This window comes from Penicillium solitum (assembly GCF_028829755.1).
Source record: "Penicillium solitum strain IBT 25940 chromosome Unknown utg000001l_segment0_segment0, whole genome shotgun sequence".
NCBI classification, from domain to species: domain Eukaryota; kingdom Fungi; phylum Ascomycota; class Eurotiomycetes; order Eurotiales; family Aspergillaceae; genus Penicillium; species Penicillium solitum.
In genome coordinates, this window is record NW_027072121.1 from 4654028 (window position 1) to 4672405 (window position 18378).

An 18378-nucleotide genomic window follows, 5' to 3' on the forward strand; every position below is an offset into this window, starting at 1 on the left:
CCTAGCTCCCTAATTAAGTCAGCTATTAGAAAAGCGGCCGCGAGACTTACCTTTATAAAATATAACCCTAATAGAGAGGACGATAATATATATCCGGCAAAAACTATAGCGAGACAGATCAAGCTCGCCGTTAAAAGAAGTAACGGATAAAACTTTCCTAGGGCCGCTATTATATACTAGAGTATATCTAGAAGACCTTAACGTGGTCATTTACCGAGAATATAAGAGTAATAGCTTTATCGTGTGAGTAGGAGTTTAGGATCTTTATAGGAGAATATTTCTTTAGGAGCGTATACTCAATCGATCTATCCACAGTATCAGATATAGTAGAGATAGAACGGTCTAAATAGTAAGATCTTAGCTTAGTTTTTATAATATACCAATTAAGCTTGATTATTTGACTCGTAGGAGGTTATCTATTCTTTTGTTTCAATATTATATCACACTTAGGCTATCTCTTTACGCAGGTGCTCAATAGTTGCTAGGCAGGGATTAGTATCGAAATCGGATCGATATGCGGTTAAGAAATGTGCAGGTATTGGGAAACTCGGCATCACTTTACAGACTCTTGTATTCGAAACACGATGCTCGTCGCGTACAAGTTCCACAAACTATTGATAGAATAACTAAATACGATGCGGTGAAAGTTGCTTTGTTCTATGCTTTTCATATCATCAGAATATATGCCGCAGAATTAGCGAACCACCATGCGGCGCCACACTACGTGAATTTTTGTTCGCCCTCAAAAATCAGAGGGTAACTGATTGTTATCATGTCTCTAAAGCCCCTATAAAGGCGACTAGTTGTCACCCTTCCCGTTCTAGCATATTTATACTCAAGATGAAGGCAAATGGCAGCTCAAGGCTTCTTCGCAAGCTTCCCAGAGAGCTGATTGATCGCATCATCTCTTACACCCCACTTTCTTTCAAGCTGAATGTCTTCACTGCTCTAGAGTTACCTCAGTGGAAGACACAAGAGTCATACGTGCGGCTTTGGACCACTATTTTCAAGAGTGACGACTGGCTTCTCCATATAATGCAAAAGTACAGCGTGAAGCCAGTGTTGATAGGACTCAGTCTACCCTTAGTTGGCCACAAGGGGGAAAATCAGCCTAAGGAAATATGTCTTGTGCTCAAAATTTTGGGGCAACCGATATCCTTCAAGAAAGAAGAAATGCAATTGTTCCTGAATTGCCTCAGGAGATACGACGGGTTTCCCACGATGCATGGACTCAAACTTGAAGGAGGAATCAAGCTTCATATGTCTGCGGTCGGAGGAAATTCTGAAATTGAGTCCGACATTGTTCCAACAGCACGGCAATGGAAAACCAAGCTTTTCAACCTAGATAATGAGCACATATCAACATACTATTCTTTTTACGGATCTGAGAAGATTCAGCTCCTCCGATCTCAAGATATCAAAATTTCTGACGCATCGTTTGACCTGAAGCTATCGCACAAAAATGAAAAGCTCCGCGCCAAAGTTCGCTTCTCGCGTTAACGTTAATCGGCTTGATTTGTGCAATACATCAGAGATGTGGTGGATCTGCAAGTGGATTACTACATGTTTACCCAGAATATCTTAGCAACATCAATACAGTCTTCCTGTATGTATGTATGACTTTGCCTGACCATGCAACTACAGCAGTATACAGAAAATAGCAACTGAATATATCTATGTACGTAAATGTAGAGCGTCCCACTTCTTGGAACGAACTTAGAGCATCCGAGGTCTTTCGTGGCTAGTTGCCGTTGGTGGTGCTAGGCTGAATTTATGCTACAGTGATAAGCATTAGAACACTGGTAATTCTGAGACCAAGAATCTGGACAACAACTTGATCTTGAAACCGGCGGTGGAGATCTTGGATTGTTCAGTGGGAGACACGGATTCGTGGCTTTTCAGACGGCGATTGCGTTGGGGATGGGTCGGATGCTGAAGGACAAATGCATGGGTTGGTTATGAGCTATGTGGAGGGGGAGTGTTGGATGCTAATGGCTGGGGAGAGCTGGTTGGTCGATGTAGTTACGATTCTGGGTCGAGTATGACGAATGGCAGATTAATATGGGAGTTGGGGTTGGCCTTTGAACCTTTCTCCACTACAGTAGATACTCTTGGTGTTGATTGAGGCTAAGACTGTATGCTGGATTGGGCGATAGTCGTTTCAGGTTGTTCTCCGTCCGAAGAGAAATGGGAGCTAGAAGTTGACTGTCTAAGCGAAGGGGATGCGGTGGCTGTGAGGAAGTTTCCGAAGTGATGTTCTAAGTCTGGGTAGATGACTTGCCATATACAGTCTGCCAAGTGTATTTGCTGCACCGCTTTGAACGGGGCGCGCTTCAAAATGTCTAGACGTTTGGCTGATTTCCAAGCAAAGCAGCACGCCAGGTCTCCCAACCCTTGGCAAGGCTGGCAATAGAAGCCATTCTTGGCCAATTGAAGTGGAGTGACGCCGGTGAGCATTTGTCCTTGGAACGAAAGAACTCTGACGGTGATGGTGGAGAAGGTGGTAGAAACGGGAGGAAATTTTCCTGGGAGTTGCGATGTGGAGTGGCTCGTTCGGGTAGAGTTGCGGGATTCGCAGCGTTCGAGATGGAGGATGAGCGATGGAGGGCGGGGGAAGGTCTCCTGCCCTTTGTCCGTCTTTGGGTTCATCCCGTTTTGTTCACTCATCTCTGTGGTGCTATTTATCATCCGTAGATACCGCGTTGTACAGACCTTCAATATGTATACACCGGTCAATCTTTTCGTCCAGTTCTCTTCGCTTCTTGGTCCGTGGGGATCCTATTGGACCTCACTATGTTTTTCCATAACATCCTTTGTCGGAGGCTATGCGAAGGGTTGTTGCAGAAAATTTTGTGCGGCGGCTTAAACAGTACTCAACAGTTATGAGGAGGGTACACACACACACACAATTTATTAACGCCCGGCGGCTAAGCCGAAAGGGCAACTATCTCTGATCTACTTTACATGTCATAATATATATAGTACTGTGTCTCCTCAGAGCCCATACATAAAGCCTTGCAATATATGTCATCTCAGATGTCCGTATCGCAGCGGATCCTCGCGAGTTAGTAATTTTGTTAGTAGGCTGGCTTGAAGGCATTTCTCCAAGTGTTCAACATCCTATTTTCGGCAGTTGAAGCGCGTCTACCATCGGTAACACGAGGTGGTTGGTGGGTTAGAACGGCGAAAGGGGGTGATTTATGTACGTTGGCATGGTCAGGTGGCCTCGAGTCGGCCGGTGGCGATGGCGAATCGTATTGAGGCCCGTACTGCCTCTAAGTTCGGCGTCCACTTCTGATCATCGGAAGGCGACTTTCCTCCTAGGAAGAAGGATATATTTCCACGGTGGGTGTTGGTACATTGTAGTAGTTCCGTCCGGTGCGCCGTCCATTTTTGACATCGAAATAGGAAGTGCTCCACGGTCTCTCTCGCTTGTCCACACGCACACTGGTCCGTGTCTGCTACGTTGATTCGATATAGATATCCATTGAGTCTTGCCATGCCGGTTCGGAGTTGAGCCAGCACGCTCGCTTCTTTCCACGATAATCGGTCATACAGTTGCCGGGTGTGTTTGCCTGGGAGTGCTGCATCAACTCGTTTTGCGTGTCTCCCTATATTCGCTGGTAGGTCATTGTTGGGAACTGCTTGGGACCGTGCAATATTGAGTGTTGTTGACTTCATCCTTGGGACCTGCTTTTGCGGGACAGCATCTTCTTGTGTCGCGGCTCTGGCCTGTTCCTTGGCCAGACCCCGCAGTTTATTGTCTTCACTCGTTGAGATCCACCGGACGTTGATCTGGTTTCCATTTCTCCTCAGTTTTCTCATCAACTTGTACAGTTGGTAGACGAATTCCTGACCTGACTGTTGTCGAGGGTTCCTTAGTGTCAGAGCCGCCGCTTTGTTGCTCGTGAGTAGCGTAATCCGGTAATCCTTCACTCCAACTACCATGTTCAATGCATGTGCCATCGCTGCTAGCTCCGCGGAGAACGGATTTTGCTCTGCTCTTGCACCCAATGTGACGGAAAGGGTCTTCAATCTCAGTTTTCGATACCGAGGTGGCTGCCTCTCGATCGCCACCCCAAATCCGACCAGCTCGTTCCGAGCCGAACTGCTGGTTGCGATCTGCATTAACCCGCCTAGTACGATCGGTGACTGCGGAGTTGCTTCAACGCCAGCCTGTACGCGTGCTTCCCATGGTGCCAATGTGAACGGATTGATGGTTTCTAGTGTTTCCATGTCGATATGCTTGAGCGCATCGGCTACCTGATACAACGGCGAGCGGTGGTATCTTCTGAACTTCCTGATCCGATCTGTATTTCTGCGGAGAGGATTGGTTTCCGGTAGAGTGTGTATGTCCGTCCACATCTTAGCGGCCCGTCTCCAGCAGATATAATATTGCATTGGTATACTAAGATCTAGTCTGTTCTTTTAAGCCAATACAACGGAGAGATGGACAAATTCCCCCCCATGCTTTCCCAGCTCCTTATCCAGCTCACTAGTACTCTCATTCCTAGATGTCCGCAGATCCTCTTGCCTTCAAGATCTTAGCCTTTGGGGTTCCAGCAGAGCCAAAAACCTTCCCCCACACTCATATACCCGTTTGCTCCTTAAGCCCACCCTCCAGGCCAAGTTGCAGCTCTGCTAAGTCCCCTTAGGGTCACGGCATAACAACCTTCCTGCTTCTTGTGAACCGACATGCGCATCCGTCCTCTCGGGCTATACTGACAGTGTTGTAAGGATCTCTAGTCGGCAGCCGATGGCGACGCGCCAACCTTCTTCCTAGCCATCGTTGCCATAGTATACCTCAGTCCACAAGTTGGCGTGATTTCTTGCTTCCTGATACCTAGTATCCTCTCGTTCTCTAGGCCGACCATGTCTTGCAGATGGTCCCTTTATACACCCAAGCCTGCAGCGTATAATCTTTCCATCCACTAACCAGAGTATCCTCCGATTCGAGGTAAGGGATCCAGCAGCCGATGGCGATACACCTTAGCCCTAATCCCACAAATCCAATTCTACCCCACAGGTGTCCTGCTCGACTTCGATCCGCGCCTCTGAGAGGCTCTGTGAACTCCCCTTGGGGTGACGGCATGAGAGGCTGTAACCGTTATCGTCGGATGGTTTTTAAATCGTTCCTGTGTGCCAAAGGGGCCTCGAGGTCGCTAGAATTGCGGTGGAGGCAGGCCGCAACATCGCGGACTCGTTTCCTCTGGTCGTCATTGCGTCTCTCATTGGCTCTGGAGTAACAGAGACTCCAGGTTCGTAGCCCACGCCTCGTACAGGCTGAGAAATCCGATTTCGTGGGCCTGAGGAGGGTACAGTAGTATTCGAAATCAGATTTACCACTACACTCTTAGACTTTCATTCCCGAACCCTAGCCTGAAACACACTAGTCGAATTTTAGCCATTTCCCTAGTAATCCCTGTTAAACTGTATTGTATTCCCCAGCAACGATGAATAGGTAATTGTTATAATACTGTAATTTGGCTTGGAATTTGATAGAATCTTTTATGCAAACAGCACAAACAAAGGAGCAATCTCAACAATCTGGCAAGATCCCCCGAATCCTACTCTTTTGCTGTACGTCTTGACCGTCTCGTCACACGCAGTCCTCGCTTACACTCCTTTCACATCCAATAGAAGGCTGCAGTGGCTACATAGAGAACTAACCCTGGTAACATTTTTCTTTCCTATGGCTTCTGTTATCTATCACTATTTTCATTCGTTGCCGTTGTCGATCGAAAGCTGGTACCCCTAGGAAGCTGACATTGATCTTTCAAAGACTGTTTGTTGTATGTAGAGATGACACAGAGCCCGGATCATGACGATTCAATCTCTCAACCCGACGCGCCCGAATTATGGGAAAACGACTCGCAATACGCTCCAACTCCTGGATGCTTTGGTAGTCCCTACGCAACGCGGTCCAACTACAGTCCTTCCCCGTCTGTGCTCGAGAATCAGTCGCAACCTGGTGCTCTTAAGCTGCTCAGGTTATCTGAATGGGAGGAGGGGAGAGTATACGACCAGGATCCACCAACCTGTATCCACTATCGTATTGAGTGGCGAGTGACGGTCAACAACCGGGAGGTGGCAAAAGACACAGAGGATGACCTCGTTTTGGCCCCGAGTGCCTTCTGGCAGCTGTTCCTGGAGAAAAAGCTAGAAAAGGTTCTGCGGCGAAAAGTTGCCCGTCACCGTCGGGTGACAGCTGATGACACTGCTATTGTCGCTTCAGTCAACGATCGTACCCAGCGCAATCTGACTAAACGATTTGATGATACCGACATCATTTGGACCGCTATCGAGAAGCAGCTTCTGATGTGGTCAGGCCTGTTCTCTCATGGTAAGGAACTCACGCTAAAGATCTGTTTCAACTACGTAGACGAACGTCATTCTCCACCAACCGCTGGTCGGAAAGGAGAGAAAAGAGGAAAATCCTCGGTCACGAAAAGGATGCTTGAGGAGAGAGACGCACAGCTCGATGCGGAGCAGGACGCTTCTGGTCAAAAACCTACCTGGCGTAGCGTCTATAACCTGATGCGATGCGATTCTACGGCATGCTCCTCAGGCCCCTATTGCTGGGTAGATCCGGTGGGGAAAAAGCATTACCAACTGAAAACCCACCATCTGAAGCGCCTTGTCACCTTTGTCGAAAAGGGTGGGGTGTTAGATGGCCACAAAGATGTGCCAGAAACAGTACGTGAAGACTTATATATGGAAGAACAACAAAGACTGGAGAGGAGCAGTCGCAAAGGAGGACATACCATTGGAGGTGGACTACCGTACCCACCTATCAACATAAATGTCCTACCCTCGCAGCCTTCCGCCGCCGGATTGGATGTTTCTGCCGCCCAGGAGGCTGCTGACCTTAGGGGCCTAAACTCGCTCGACATTCCTGTGCCTAGGGATGAAGCGGTAAAGGAATACAGTGAGTGGCAGGTGTCAAATGTCACTGATGACACGCTCAAGGCTGTATTTCGACAAGTCTGCGATGTGATGCTCGAGAATGGTCTTGACCTTGAGCAGGTCTACAAGGATCAAGATCCGGAGTTTTTCATTGGCAAAGGCATAAAAATGGGTATTGCTCGACGGTTCGTAGAAGACATTCGGCGCTGGGTCGAGAACGTGAAGAGAACAATTCCTATTTATTAAAACTTTAGTTTGAACAAGGTGGGCGTTGAAGCATCGTTGTATTTCGTCATGTTTGGTTGATAGTACTAGGAAATGCGGGCCTTGGCTGCCCCGTATAATAGACTTGAATCTTATATATATATTTTATTCTTGATGTCTGCGATTTGGCCCATTTTAATTTTGAGGGTCCTCCGGGAAAGAAAACAACCGTAACACAGTTAGTTGATCGAATCGCCAGCATCGTCATCTGCCTTGGCAAGGATAGGTGTCAACGTTGAACCACCAGCCCCCCACCAAACCTCCCTCCCCATTGCTTCCACTAGGCTTACAGCAGTTTTCGAAAGCAGTTATACCACACCCTTGCGACTTCAATATCGGAAAATTAAATCCGTAATGCGCTAAACCTAATGATTCGCCGCTTCGTAATTTCAGCAGAACTGTAATTGCAATAGCAGCAGTACTATCAATGAGTCATCGTCATAATACCGTAATGCTCCTTGGAATCACGTAGAATCAGCTTGCTTTCTCCGTTGCCGTAATAAGCATTTGGGGTAATAAGCACTTGGGGTAATGTATTTAGCGTGCCTAAAAGTCAGTCGCTTTAACATACCTTTTCTAGTTAGTACTGATGGTTCTTGTGATTCTGCGTATAAATATTCAGGCTTGTCAGAGAAATTTTATTGAAGTTGCACAACTTTCTTTTACAAACAGTTGACTTCTTTGATAACTGGAATAGACAAAATGCCCACTATTCCTGCTCGTCGGTTTGCGATGCAACGGCTGAACGTCGGCCAGTCTATCAAGATCATAGACTCGTCCGGAGGCCAAGTCATCGACACCTGGGCCTTTTCCCTTCCATCCACGCCCGCCTTTCCTAGATACATGTCAATGACTCACACTCGGTCAACCTTACACAAACTCCTTCCATCTATTCACGAGTCTTTCCTCGACAACAAACGGGATCCTATTCTGACGATTGCCGAGGACACATCTCCTGGCATACATGATGTTCTCTACGCTGCTTGTTCTCCTGAACGCTACCTCCAACTAGGGGCGGACAAAGAACACGATAACTGCGCCAATAATCTCCACGATGCTATACAGCAATGCACAGAGCCATCATTCAGCCACATTATGAACTTTCTTGAGAGTGGCTGGATGCCTGACCCATTGAATCTATTCATGAAAGTCGATATCAATGGCACGAATTTGCAATGCTTGAACCCGGAAAGCAAGGCGGGGGATTATATTGTGTTGAAGGCGGAGCAAGAATGTGTTGTAATCATGAGTGCTTGTCCGATGGATTTGAGCGCTTGTAACGGCAGTGAGCCTAGCAGCGCAAACTTTGAGGTTGTTTAAGCTAGGACAGTGGGCTCCCGAGGCGCCCTAAGCTGTGACAAATGCAGAATGTGATGGTTAGGTTCAAAGCTTGTGTCAGTTCTCAACCTAGGACTATACCGTAGATAATGCAATGGATCAAAGCTCCACCTCGGTGATGATGAGTATCGCCCACATAACTCGATAGACCGCACATTAGACACTAAACAGTAGCCGTGTATAGCAGTTGCGTGTAGAATACATTCCCGAGGTCTTACATCCGTACTGTAAAATACAGGCATTCTTTTGGGAAGCGGTCTGGGGGCTGGTTTTGACGATCGTGTCCTATCAGAACTCGCGTATCTCGGATTTATTTTCCGGGACTCAGTCGCAACAGTGCGGTATAACATATTTTAACTACTGTAGAACAGACATTGAGAATATCAATCAAAACTATATTCTGGTTAGCCATTCCCGCCAACACAATACAATGTTCGCGACTCATATCCTCGAGAGTGAGCAGCTCGTGCAACGGTCAAACCCTCTGCTGCGATACTGAGAATGTGGGTCCTGATTGTTGTGTATACCGGGCGGATCGAAATCAGTTTCACCATTCTGATTGTTTCTCAAACTCTATTTATACTGACGTCACGCCTAATGTAGCTAGTGGGTGCTCCTCGTCCTTTTCCTCTTCGACAGTCAAAGATGGCCTAATCCAGATGTAGGCTGAAGTGGGTTCTGGCCAAAAGTTAAAAAGAACCAAAGAGAATAAAGTAGTGAAACTAATTTCGAGCGGCCCTGAATCTATAGATTACATACAGCTAACGGGGCTTGAGTTTTTGATTGACATGCTTAACGTATGCACTAGGCCTACTGGAGGAAATTGAGGTGGTGGCCGTAGCACTGGCACTATTAGTGTGAGGAAATAGGTATTTGGATTCAAGTTCTATAAGTTTCTATCTTCAAGCCAGAGTGTCGAAAGTGACCTCTAGCACTCTCTTTCCTTGCGCCGACCATGTCAATACACCATGCAAGAAAGGTATCAAAGCCTTGATCGGGATCCACTTCGTAGTAACTCCAGTTACGTTTGATAAAGCTTTTCAGCTCAGCAAAAAACTCCTCGATCGGATTCAAGTCTGGTGAATAAGGAGGCAGATATACTAATTTCACCCCCGCGTCTGCGCACATCTGCGAAATCCGTTCTGAATGATGGAATGACGCATTATCCATGACCACAACAGATTTAGGTTCCGGCCATCGTCCACAGTGCTGAAGAAGCTGAGATAGAAAGTCTTCGAATACAGTGCCATCGGTTGCACCGCGGAATACACGCGAGAGGACAATCCCATCCTGGGAATACGCAGGTAGTATCTGATATCGCAGGTCGCGATGGAACTGCGATACTTGTAGAGGGGCCACACCAAACGGTGACCAGCCTGTGCGCCTGAACCCAGCCCTCTTGTCACATCCAGATTCATCCACTTAAACTAGATGATACGACTGAAAATCCGACAAATTATGGAGATAAAGTTCTCGCAAATCGGCATTACGCTCCTTTGCATGCTGCCGGACCGTCTTTTTAGACCAGACTTTGGCGACAAGGGCTCTTCTGATGCTAGAGGCTGTGACCATCATGCGAAACTCATCCCAGAGGAAGACAGCCATCTCATCAAGGTACAGGCCCGGTTTTTCCAACAGGTGGTCGCAGAGTGCGTCGATCATAAGAGGTGTTACGGTTGGTTTCCGACCTACGCGAGTTGGTGGTGCGTGGACGCTGCCAAACTGCCGCAAGTTTCTGCGAATATTTATGATCGTGACCTTGCTGCATTCGGCTTCTTCGGCCATTTGAGTTGTGGTTAGTGACTGGCTCTCTATCATATCACGGATAAGATGTAGCTTTGAGGGGGCAAGTCTCGGAGCCATATTGCAAGCCTGGTGTAGGGCGTCGCTCAATAGTTATTTACATGGGAAGAACTGTTGCTTAGGGAAGAGAAGAGGGGTAGAGTGGTATCGTATGTATAGCAGTTTCCTGTAATTTACAAAGGACGAGGTCCCATCCGCGTTATGTAAAATACAGTTTCTATTCTAGGAGTAAGGGGGATCGACGGTTATACCATATCTGGGCTAGCGTGTTCCAAATTAGGGTTCGGGAATTAAAGTCAAAGAGTGTGGAGGTAAATCTGATTTCGAATACTACTGTAGTGGGGGACTGGGCGGTACTTCGAGGTAGCAAGCGGTTGATATTACCTTCGATATATATATTCAGCTATGGTTGTGTGCCGAGCGGGAACTAACCCCGGACCAACGATGGACCCACCTATAGGAGGGCCCGAACCCCCTCCTATAAATACCTAAGAAACCCCTACTAGCTTCTCGGTAGAAGATTTCCAGCCTAGAGTTAATATTGGATCCCCCGAATTACCGACCGAAAGCTGTAAGCGAATACGGAGCGGTGATACGTTTGTACTATCGGAAAACTCGGGTCGAGTTACTACTAAGGAGGTATAGAAACTTATCGGAACCCTAAAAGATATTATCCGCTATTAAACTACGGTTATCGAATCTACTCAGAACGAGCTATAGGTAGACTGCGGCACGATCCACAATATCCGCGGATATCCACAATCCATATCCGCAAACTGCGGATATGGATATTTTTTGATATCTAAGATCCGCAGCCTTGCGGATTTAGATATGGACCTCATATCCATTGGATATCTACGGATATCCAATGGATATCAAACAATACAAACATGCCTAGACTCGTGACCTCAAGGGGTGTGCATTATTATTATACATTCCTATGTATTTTTCGTGTAATACTTGGTACTCGAGGTTATTAAATATCACTAGGTAAACCGTAAGTATAATTTCTAACCTCGGTCAGAAATTATGGGTAGAAGGTTAAGTACTGTTCTACTCACAGTAGTATACAATTGGAATCTCTGACCACGGTCAGAAATTCAGTCTATGCATTTTTTAGGGGGTTTATGAATTTAAATCTTCTAGGCCCTATTTGCTATTTATAGATCTAACTAGAAGCCATCTAGTAACCTTAGCTATTTTCGAATCCGCCCTAAACGGCCTAGCATACTCCCATCGACCGGTATCTCTAGAAGCTTATCATCCTCTTTAACAGCCTCGTATGGTCGTTTTTGAGGTTGTTTTCCTTTTACCCGTCTACGTCGCTCAGCACTATCATCATCCGAGTCATTATTACCGCTCTCAGTATACTGGGTAGCCTCAAGTCTAGTCTCTTAATCCTCCTCCTCGTTATCACTGATAGGCTCTAAGACCTCAAGCTGTGGTAATAATCTCCGGGTTTGATCTAGCAAAGCAGCTTTACCTTAGGATAGATACTCTTTGATAATCCCTAGCTCCTCTTGCCGAAGATCAAAGTTGGTAGCAAACTAATATAGTATTAGGCCACGGATTGTACTCGGCTTCAATTGACCACAACGGTAATAACAGATATCACGAGTATAGTTAAATAGTCGTTCAACACCAGCACCACTAGCAGGGATAGATAGAATGTCCCTTACCATCCTAGCTAGGGTTAGGAAGCTCTTCTTATGTTCCTTCTAGAAAAGTCGAGGTTTCTGTCGCTCAATTCCACGAGCAAGATATCGTGCAATCTCGTCGTTATCTGGTTTTACAAGCTCTTCTAATGGCTGGTTCTGGGATACACAAGCAGTATCAAGATCATAGTCATCATTCTTATTAATAGCTACTCTAGAAGTCTCTAGTACTACTAGGTCATTGGTATCATAGGTAAGCATCTTCCTATATCGATCAAACTCTCGGCTTAGGACCTCTTGATAACGATTCATATAATCAATATCACCCTACTAATCAGTCGAGGAAAAGTACCGGAGCTTCTTTGATGGAGAGAAGATTGTTACTAGAGTATAGATATTACCATAAGGCTCGTAGTCGGTGGCAGTGTAGTACTTAGAGAGCTTTTTCTTTGCTATTTAGAGTGCCCGCAACATCCGTTTCTTCTAGATCATACCTTTATTCTTAAGCTTCGCCTCGGCTATATCGAGATGGGAGAAAAGCTTATTATAGATGCTATAGATATTATATACGGTAATATCCTTTGTCTTTGACAGTATCATCGTGAAATCAAAGAAGGGCTTTATCAGAAGAAGAAGATACTCGACTTAACGCCACTCTTCTGGATCGAGCTTGAAATAAAGATATTAATGATCAGTATAATACTGATCATAGAATGGCTAGAGCTTCTTGGCCCGGTTGAGTATCAAAAATATTGAATTCCATCGTGTCCGAATATCTTGGATTGGAATCAATATAGGCTCCGGCTAAAGGGCTATAAATGCCTCCCGACGTTGTGGGCTTATATTAATAAAGACTACTAGTCCTCGGATCTTCTATACTTTTATTAGTCTAGCTATTATAAGGATCTAGGGGTAGAAGATATACCTTTTTTAATGTATCTGTGATCTGGATACCGCCGGAGGTATTGCGCTTATTCTAGAAGGAGTGGGTTTTTTCCTCGGACTACTCTAACTCGATCTCTTTGTTGCTTGGCACTGCCTTAAGCTTCCCAAGAAGCTCATTCAGACTCAGCTGGATCACATACGCGATACATGGGACACGGAAGATTGAGATATCTGATAAATACTGAGACTGAAGGTGGTCCTGGATACTCTGTATCAAAGTATTGTTATTAGTTACGTTGTCTGTAGTCACTGATAGGACACGATCCGAGATACCATGCTCTATTAGGATCTGGGTCATAGTTTTACTGAGATTTTCACCAGTGTGGGAGCCATAGAGAGGCTCAAAGCCTAGAAGAACCTTATAGTAATCCTAGTTATGATCGATAAAGTAACCAGTGATAGCTATAAAGGCCTACTAGAAAGGAGAAGTCTAGCAATCTAAGGCTATTAATAGCCGACACCCCTCTAGAAGTCTCTATAGAATCCCCTTCTAGTTATTCTGGATTGTTATATCGAGATGACGTCGAATGGTTCGTGCTGATAGAATTATAAGTTTAGTGGATAATTGTTAAGCAACCTCTAATATACGGTGGAATTGGGGGTATTCGATCACTCGAAAGGGCAGATATACAGTCGAAATGAATCTCAGAATAGCATCGGAGAGATAGTCTTAGGTAAATGATATGCTAGTAGTACCTGGCTAGATCAAAGTACTTAATGTTAGCTGCTAAATTATAAAGAACTTGACTACTATAGTAATGCTAGTTAAGTGCCCTAGTTAATATACCATTCTTTTGAGAAGCTGGTCGATTCTTAGGCCACTTTTTTTTGAATATACTCTAGTTTTGAGGTGTGCTGTCATAGGCGAAGAACCAGCACGCCGGAATCTTAGATGGCCAATCGTACAGAGACATACCTTATATATAACCTTCGGCTTTCCATTTTTGTTATTTGTAACCTGGTAGAAGCTATCCTAGATATCCGATTTACTTTTTAATTCCCATCGAATTGTGTTCCTAATATCAGACTGAGATCTATACTCAGTTATAAGCCACTAACTAACGAATTTATTACGTAAGTCCTCTATATTATCACACATAGAATCAGATAGATATAAAACCCAGTGCTTTTAAAGGGGAGGTCCGACGTAAGTAAGGGATAAGGGCGCAAGGGTTAAACGAGTTGAACGAGTCGGCGATATCGATGGGACTAATGTTTGGATACCCAAAAAATCGGAGAAGTTGTTAGGGTAAATCCGATCAGAAGCTAAATCCATATCTGAATTAGTGAACGAGAACTATGATTGAGACATTAAGAAGTTAACAATTATAATATATAGTATAGTAGGGTGCTTAAAAGAATAGAGAGGCTTATATCTGAAGTAGTAGAGGTTTTTAGGGGTAAAGTAAGCGTACTAGGATATTCTAACTTAGACTTACTTTTGATGTGGTTTACCTAAATGATTGGCTGTATTGTATATTAGTACGGATAATTGGAGGATATCCTACGGATTTTGAGGATATCTTGAGGATATTGAGGATATCTTGCGGATATTTTGTGGATATTTTGTGGATATCTACAAGATATCCGTAAGACCTCGAAACTCGTAAAGTCCGCATTTCAAGAACTTCTATCTCGGATTTCTCAAGTTCTAGTAGTCAGAACAAATTGAAAAAATAATCAGTAGATAGCTAGGACTCTCGGCTTTTATTTAAGCCTAAGGTTGAAATAATTCATCCAATAATAAAGGTTTTGATTTTCTATGTTCTGTTTCTTACGAAGTTTATCATTGTTAACAGTAGTTAAATATATATTTCTATATATAACTTATAACAAAATCGTTAATCTACGGCCATCTTTATAACAAAACGTCGGACTAAGAAAACTACGACACTACCTACAAATACTGTATAAGGAGACCTTCGATATATATCTATTTCCTAAAATTTCAAAGGGCCGACCGTTGATTAAAGGGATTGGTTCTGTTAGGACCAAACATGCGTTTATTTCAACGGTAAGGAAATATTGGTAAGCTGCATTAAGATCATATGACAGGCTATAAGGGGGAAAGTAAGCGAGAGTTATGCTAGTGCGGATATCCAAGGATATCCGCATTGCGGATATGGATATCAACTCATATCCGCAGTGCGGATGTGGATATCAACTCATATCCAATATCCGCAAATTGCGGATATAAGGATCGATCTGATATCCATTGGAGCGGATATGCCGCAGTCTAGGATCGGCTATTAGAAATTCAAGTTCTTATTATTTAAAAGCAAAAATACTATAATGATATTGTAATTAAAGAAGAGCTACAATATAAATAGCATCTTATATTCCTTATATCTACGAACAATCGCCTATATTATAGACTAGTTTCAATTGTAATCACCTAATATATTATGTACCAAGAAGCTCTAGATTCAGGGACAGTATCGTTTGCAGTATATCTAGCAGAGAAAGTATTAATTAACTCAAATATTATATAGGTTTCATACGAGGCCATAAGGACAGTCGAAAACTAGTACCTATCACACCAAAATCAGACCAGGTGATTGTGTCTTATAACTTTTCGCGTATCTAATAGAAATTCTTTAAGGCCGTTTCAACCTGGGATAAGAAGAATAGATGCTCTCCTATAATCTTATCAATTTTCTAGCCAGATCTTACTAGTCGAAACTCTATTCTATATACTTTTATAAGGAAAACGAATACTGATATATAGAAGAATATATCGCTAGTCTAAATAGATATAGATAAAGGATCTGAACCTATCTATTTAAAGGCTGGCAACTTATCGTAAATGAGGTGCAAAAAGTATTTAATCGCGAAAGAACCTTAAGTCTTATATCCTGTAGGCTCACCTTTATCTGAAGAAATCTGTTAAGCCTTATCGAGGTTGATAGTAAGACAAGGAGGCGATGTTGGTATGCTAGAGGAGTCTTACTAGATGGTATGAAAGTTGAAATCTAAATCACAGTTTACCAATTTTAGCACAAGCTAACCATTGAAATAATGGGCATAGACTATTCTTCTTTGATTTATGTATTCTTATTCAAGACTCGCTGTCGAAGGCTAATAGGGATTTATAGAAATGTGGAAAGTATGAATTTACGAGGGTTGGGAAGGATAAAATGCTGTAGGGTAGGCAGGTAATTTATTTATCTTGATAACGAAAGTTGATTAAAAATTAAGAGGACTGGATAGCTAGATGCTAACTTGTTAAAAACCAAACGCTTGGTCTATTAATAGCCGTGAAACATTGACACCCCGTCACCAAACCCAACGAAACTTCACAGGTGGTTGTTTGGGCCGTTATCGCCCACGAGCGCTGAACAACAATAAGACTTAATCAATACCTATCAGCATAGTAGGCTTGGGTATTACTCGCTTATAATGATGAAACCACGCCTTTATAAAGGGCTTAAACTGCTCACTTTTAATCCCACAGTATAGGAGTATATGTATGTGTGTTTCATTTACCCTGCCCACTTCACCCATAGTATATATCAGTGCCTGCTCATCACAGAGTTGTAGAAGGATGTCGCTGTCACTTGCAAGCCACTTGTTTGACTATTAAAGCTGTAGCTACTCTTCCTCGAGTCATATCTTCTCGGCAAATTTGACGACATAGTATTCCCATAGACAGAAGTAAAGGTTAAGAAGTTGAGGGTTAGTCTTACTAGGATATCGTTGTAGTTTATAAGTTGGATAAACTCCGCCACAAGGGAACCAGATGTGCGCACTGAAACCTATACAGTATTACTTATCTCGTTCGTTTACTATCAAAAAGGACCTCAAACCTTATTTTCAAATCCTGCACCATTTAAAGATTACTATAGGCGGCTTTCTAACTTATTCTTATTTTCTGGGTCATGGAAAACCTGGCACTATCTCTTAGCTAGCTGGTTATATTAGGAAGGCGAAGTAGGATAGTCTATCATAGCCTTTGGAATGAAATGCAAGAGAAGTTGTGCTCAAGGGTCATTTATAGACTGGCAATAACACTGAGTCTGCTATCATTGCCACCTATGACCGTTCCAGTCTGAGTTCGGCCATCTTTCAAAGAGACAGTGAAAGGTTACCTCAATATCTTGACGCTCAATCTCACCTGCTGCTCACCCCGAATTACTCAAATTCATGCAGAAAAGAGCAACAAATGAAACCTTGAAACAGAAACTTGCAGAAACTACCTCCTAATTGTGGTTAACATGTGTAACTTTGATGCATTGAATGCTATACATCGAGTAGTGTTCGTTGAAGTTGGAGGTGACGTTTAGTGCGAACCATCCAAAGGGTGGTGATGTAGATATTAGATATTTCCGCTTCAAATATTGCTACACAGCAACCTATGTTGAAGCTTATGGGCCAGCTCTGACTTGTTTTTTTTCCCCCTAATTTCTGCTCCCTAGCGACAGCGCTGAAACTGTTTGAACTGAGTTATATTCTCCAGTCCCGGTCGGCATGATTCGGAGGTAATAATTACCTGATCTCCTACAACTTCCATTCTTCAAGTCTTCTATATGTACACCAACACGAAGAAAATGTGGAGATATCTCAAAAATTTATTCTCTTGTTTTCAAAGGCTTAAGCGGCTGGTTCAACATCCAGCCCAAAATTTCTTTCCCAGCCAATCAAAATTTCTCCCAGATCCATCTGCCATCTCTTCTGAATCGGAAAGCACACAACGATCAGCCGCCCAGTCCCCAGAGATACCCGTCAACAAAGATAGTATATCACAAAAAGGAGACAACAGAGATCTCGATCAATTTTCAATTTGCCGCGAGAGGGTTCTTAGGGCAGACTAAAAAAAAACTAATCTTCAGTTCCAAAGCCCACGAGAAAAGCAACAAGCTAGACAACTCGGTTATAACAGAACGAGAGTCTTCGGATGGCCACTTTCGTGCAAAACATACGACAGTGACGAGAGAACGTAAGTGATCATATGCTATATACGAGTACCAAATTCCTTTATCAATGAACATTATAGTCGCCACTAGAGACATGTCATCGATAAAGCCCAACTGCAACAATTTATCGTCTGAGAAGATCCGAACGAGTGATTGCGACGGCTCTCGCCAACCTAAGTGCACCCGAGGGGTTGTCGCTAGATTTGCCCCTAGGGTTCCGAAAGGAATAAAGGAATGCGAATATACAACATAATCATATTCGCAGTCCGCGAATATGAATATATGAATTTTTTATTCGCGCGAATAAACGCATTATTCATATTCGCATTCATATTATTCATATTATGAGATTTCTCCGCATTAATACTTTGTCCGGTATAGCGGTTATCGTATTACCGAAATGCGCTTAGTGGTCGATTTCATAATACCATCACTTCATCAGCAAAGCTGAGCTATGAATTTCGATTGCGAATATATGCTAGGAGGTACAACCTACCTATATAGAGTTGACCAGCTTGATATACCATAGTGGATCTTTTTGAGACATGATACTC

The 18378-nt window shown here is 43.8% G+C and overlaps 6 protein-coding genes across 6 annotated transcripts; 3 read left to right on the forward strand and 3 right to left on the reverse strand.

Moving 5' to 3' along the window:
• Positions 1–840: 840 nt before the first annotated feature.
• Positions 841–1500, forward strand: N7455_001741 (uncharacterized protein; the record flags this gene model as incomplete). The annotated part of the gene is made up of 1 exon (XM_065604124.1): positions 841–1500. One exon carries the CDS (start codon positions 841–843, stop codon positions 1498–1500), a length of 660 nt encoding a protein of 219 aa, XP_065462615.1.
• Positions 1501–2127: 627 nt separating this feature from the next.
• On the reverse strand, positions 2128–2667 carry N7455_001742 (uncharacterized protein; the record flags this gene model as incomplete). The annotated part of the gene is made up of 1 exon (XM_065604125.1): positions 2128–2667. The coding sequence occupies one exon, from the start codon at positions 2665–2667 to the stop codon at positions 2128–2130; it is 540 nt and encodes a 179-aa protein (XP_065462616.1).
• Positions 2668–5802: 3135 nt separating this feature from the next.
• On the forward strand, positions 5803–7152 carry N7455_001743 (uncharacterized protein; the record flags this gene model as incomplete). Its single annotated transcript, XM_040961724.2, has 1 exon — positions 5803–7152. The coding sequence occupies one exon, from the start codon at positions 5803–5805 to the stop codon at positions 7150–7152; it is 1350 nt and encodes a 449-aa protein (XP_040807831.2).
• Positions 7153–7872: 720 nt separating this feature from the next.
• Positions 7873–8490, forward strand: N7455_001744 (uncharacterized protein; the record flags this gene model as incomplete). The annotated part of the gene is made up of 1 exon (XM_065604126.1): positions 7873–8490. The coding sequence occupies one exon, from the start codon at positions 7873–7875 to the stop codon at positions 8488–8490; it is 618 nt and encodes a 205-aa protein (XP_065462617.1).
• An 828-nt stretch (positions 8491–9318) lies between these two features.
• N7455_001745 (uncharacterized protein) lies at positions 9319–10371 on the reverse strand (the record flags this gene model as incomplete). Its single annotated transcript, XM_065604127.1, has 3 exons — positions 9319–9351; positions 9463–9892; positions 9947–10371. The coding sequence occupies 3 exons, from the start codon at positions 10369–10371 to the stop codon at positions 9319–9321; spliced, it is 888 nt and encodes a 295-aa protein (XP_065462618.1).
• Positions 10372–15685: 5314 nt separating this feature from the next.
• On the reverse strand, positions 15686–16740 carry N7455_001746 (uncharacterized protein; the record flags this gene model as incomplete). The annotated part of the gene is made up of 4 exons (XM_065604128.1): positions 15686–15846; positions 16274–16343; positions 16442–16659; positions 16698–16740. 4 exons carry the CDS (start codon positions 16738–16740, stop codon positions 15686–15688), a joined length of 492 nt encoding a protein of 163 aa, XP_065462619.1.
• Positions 16741–18378: the final 1638 nt, after the last annotated feature.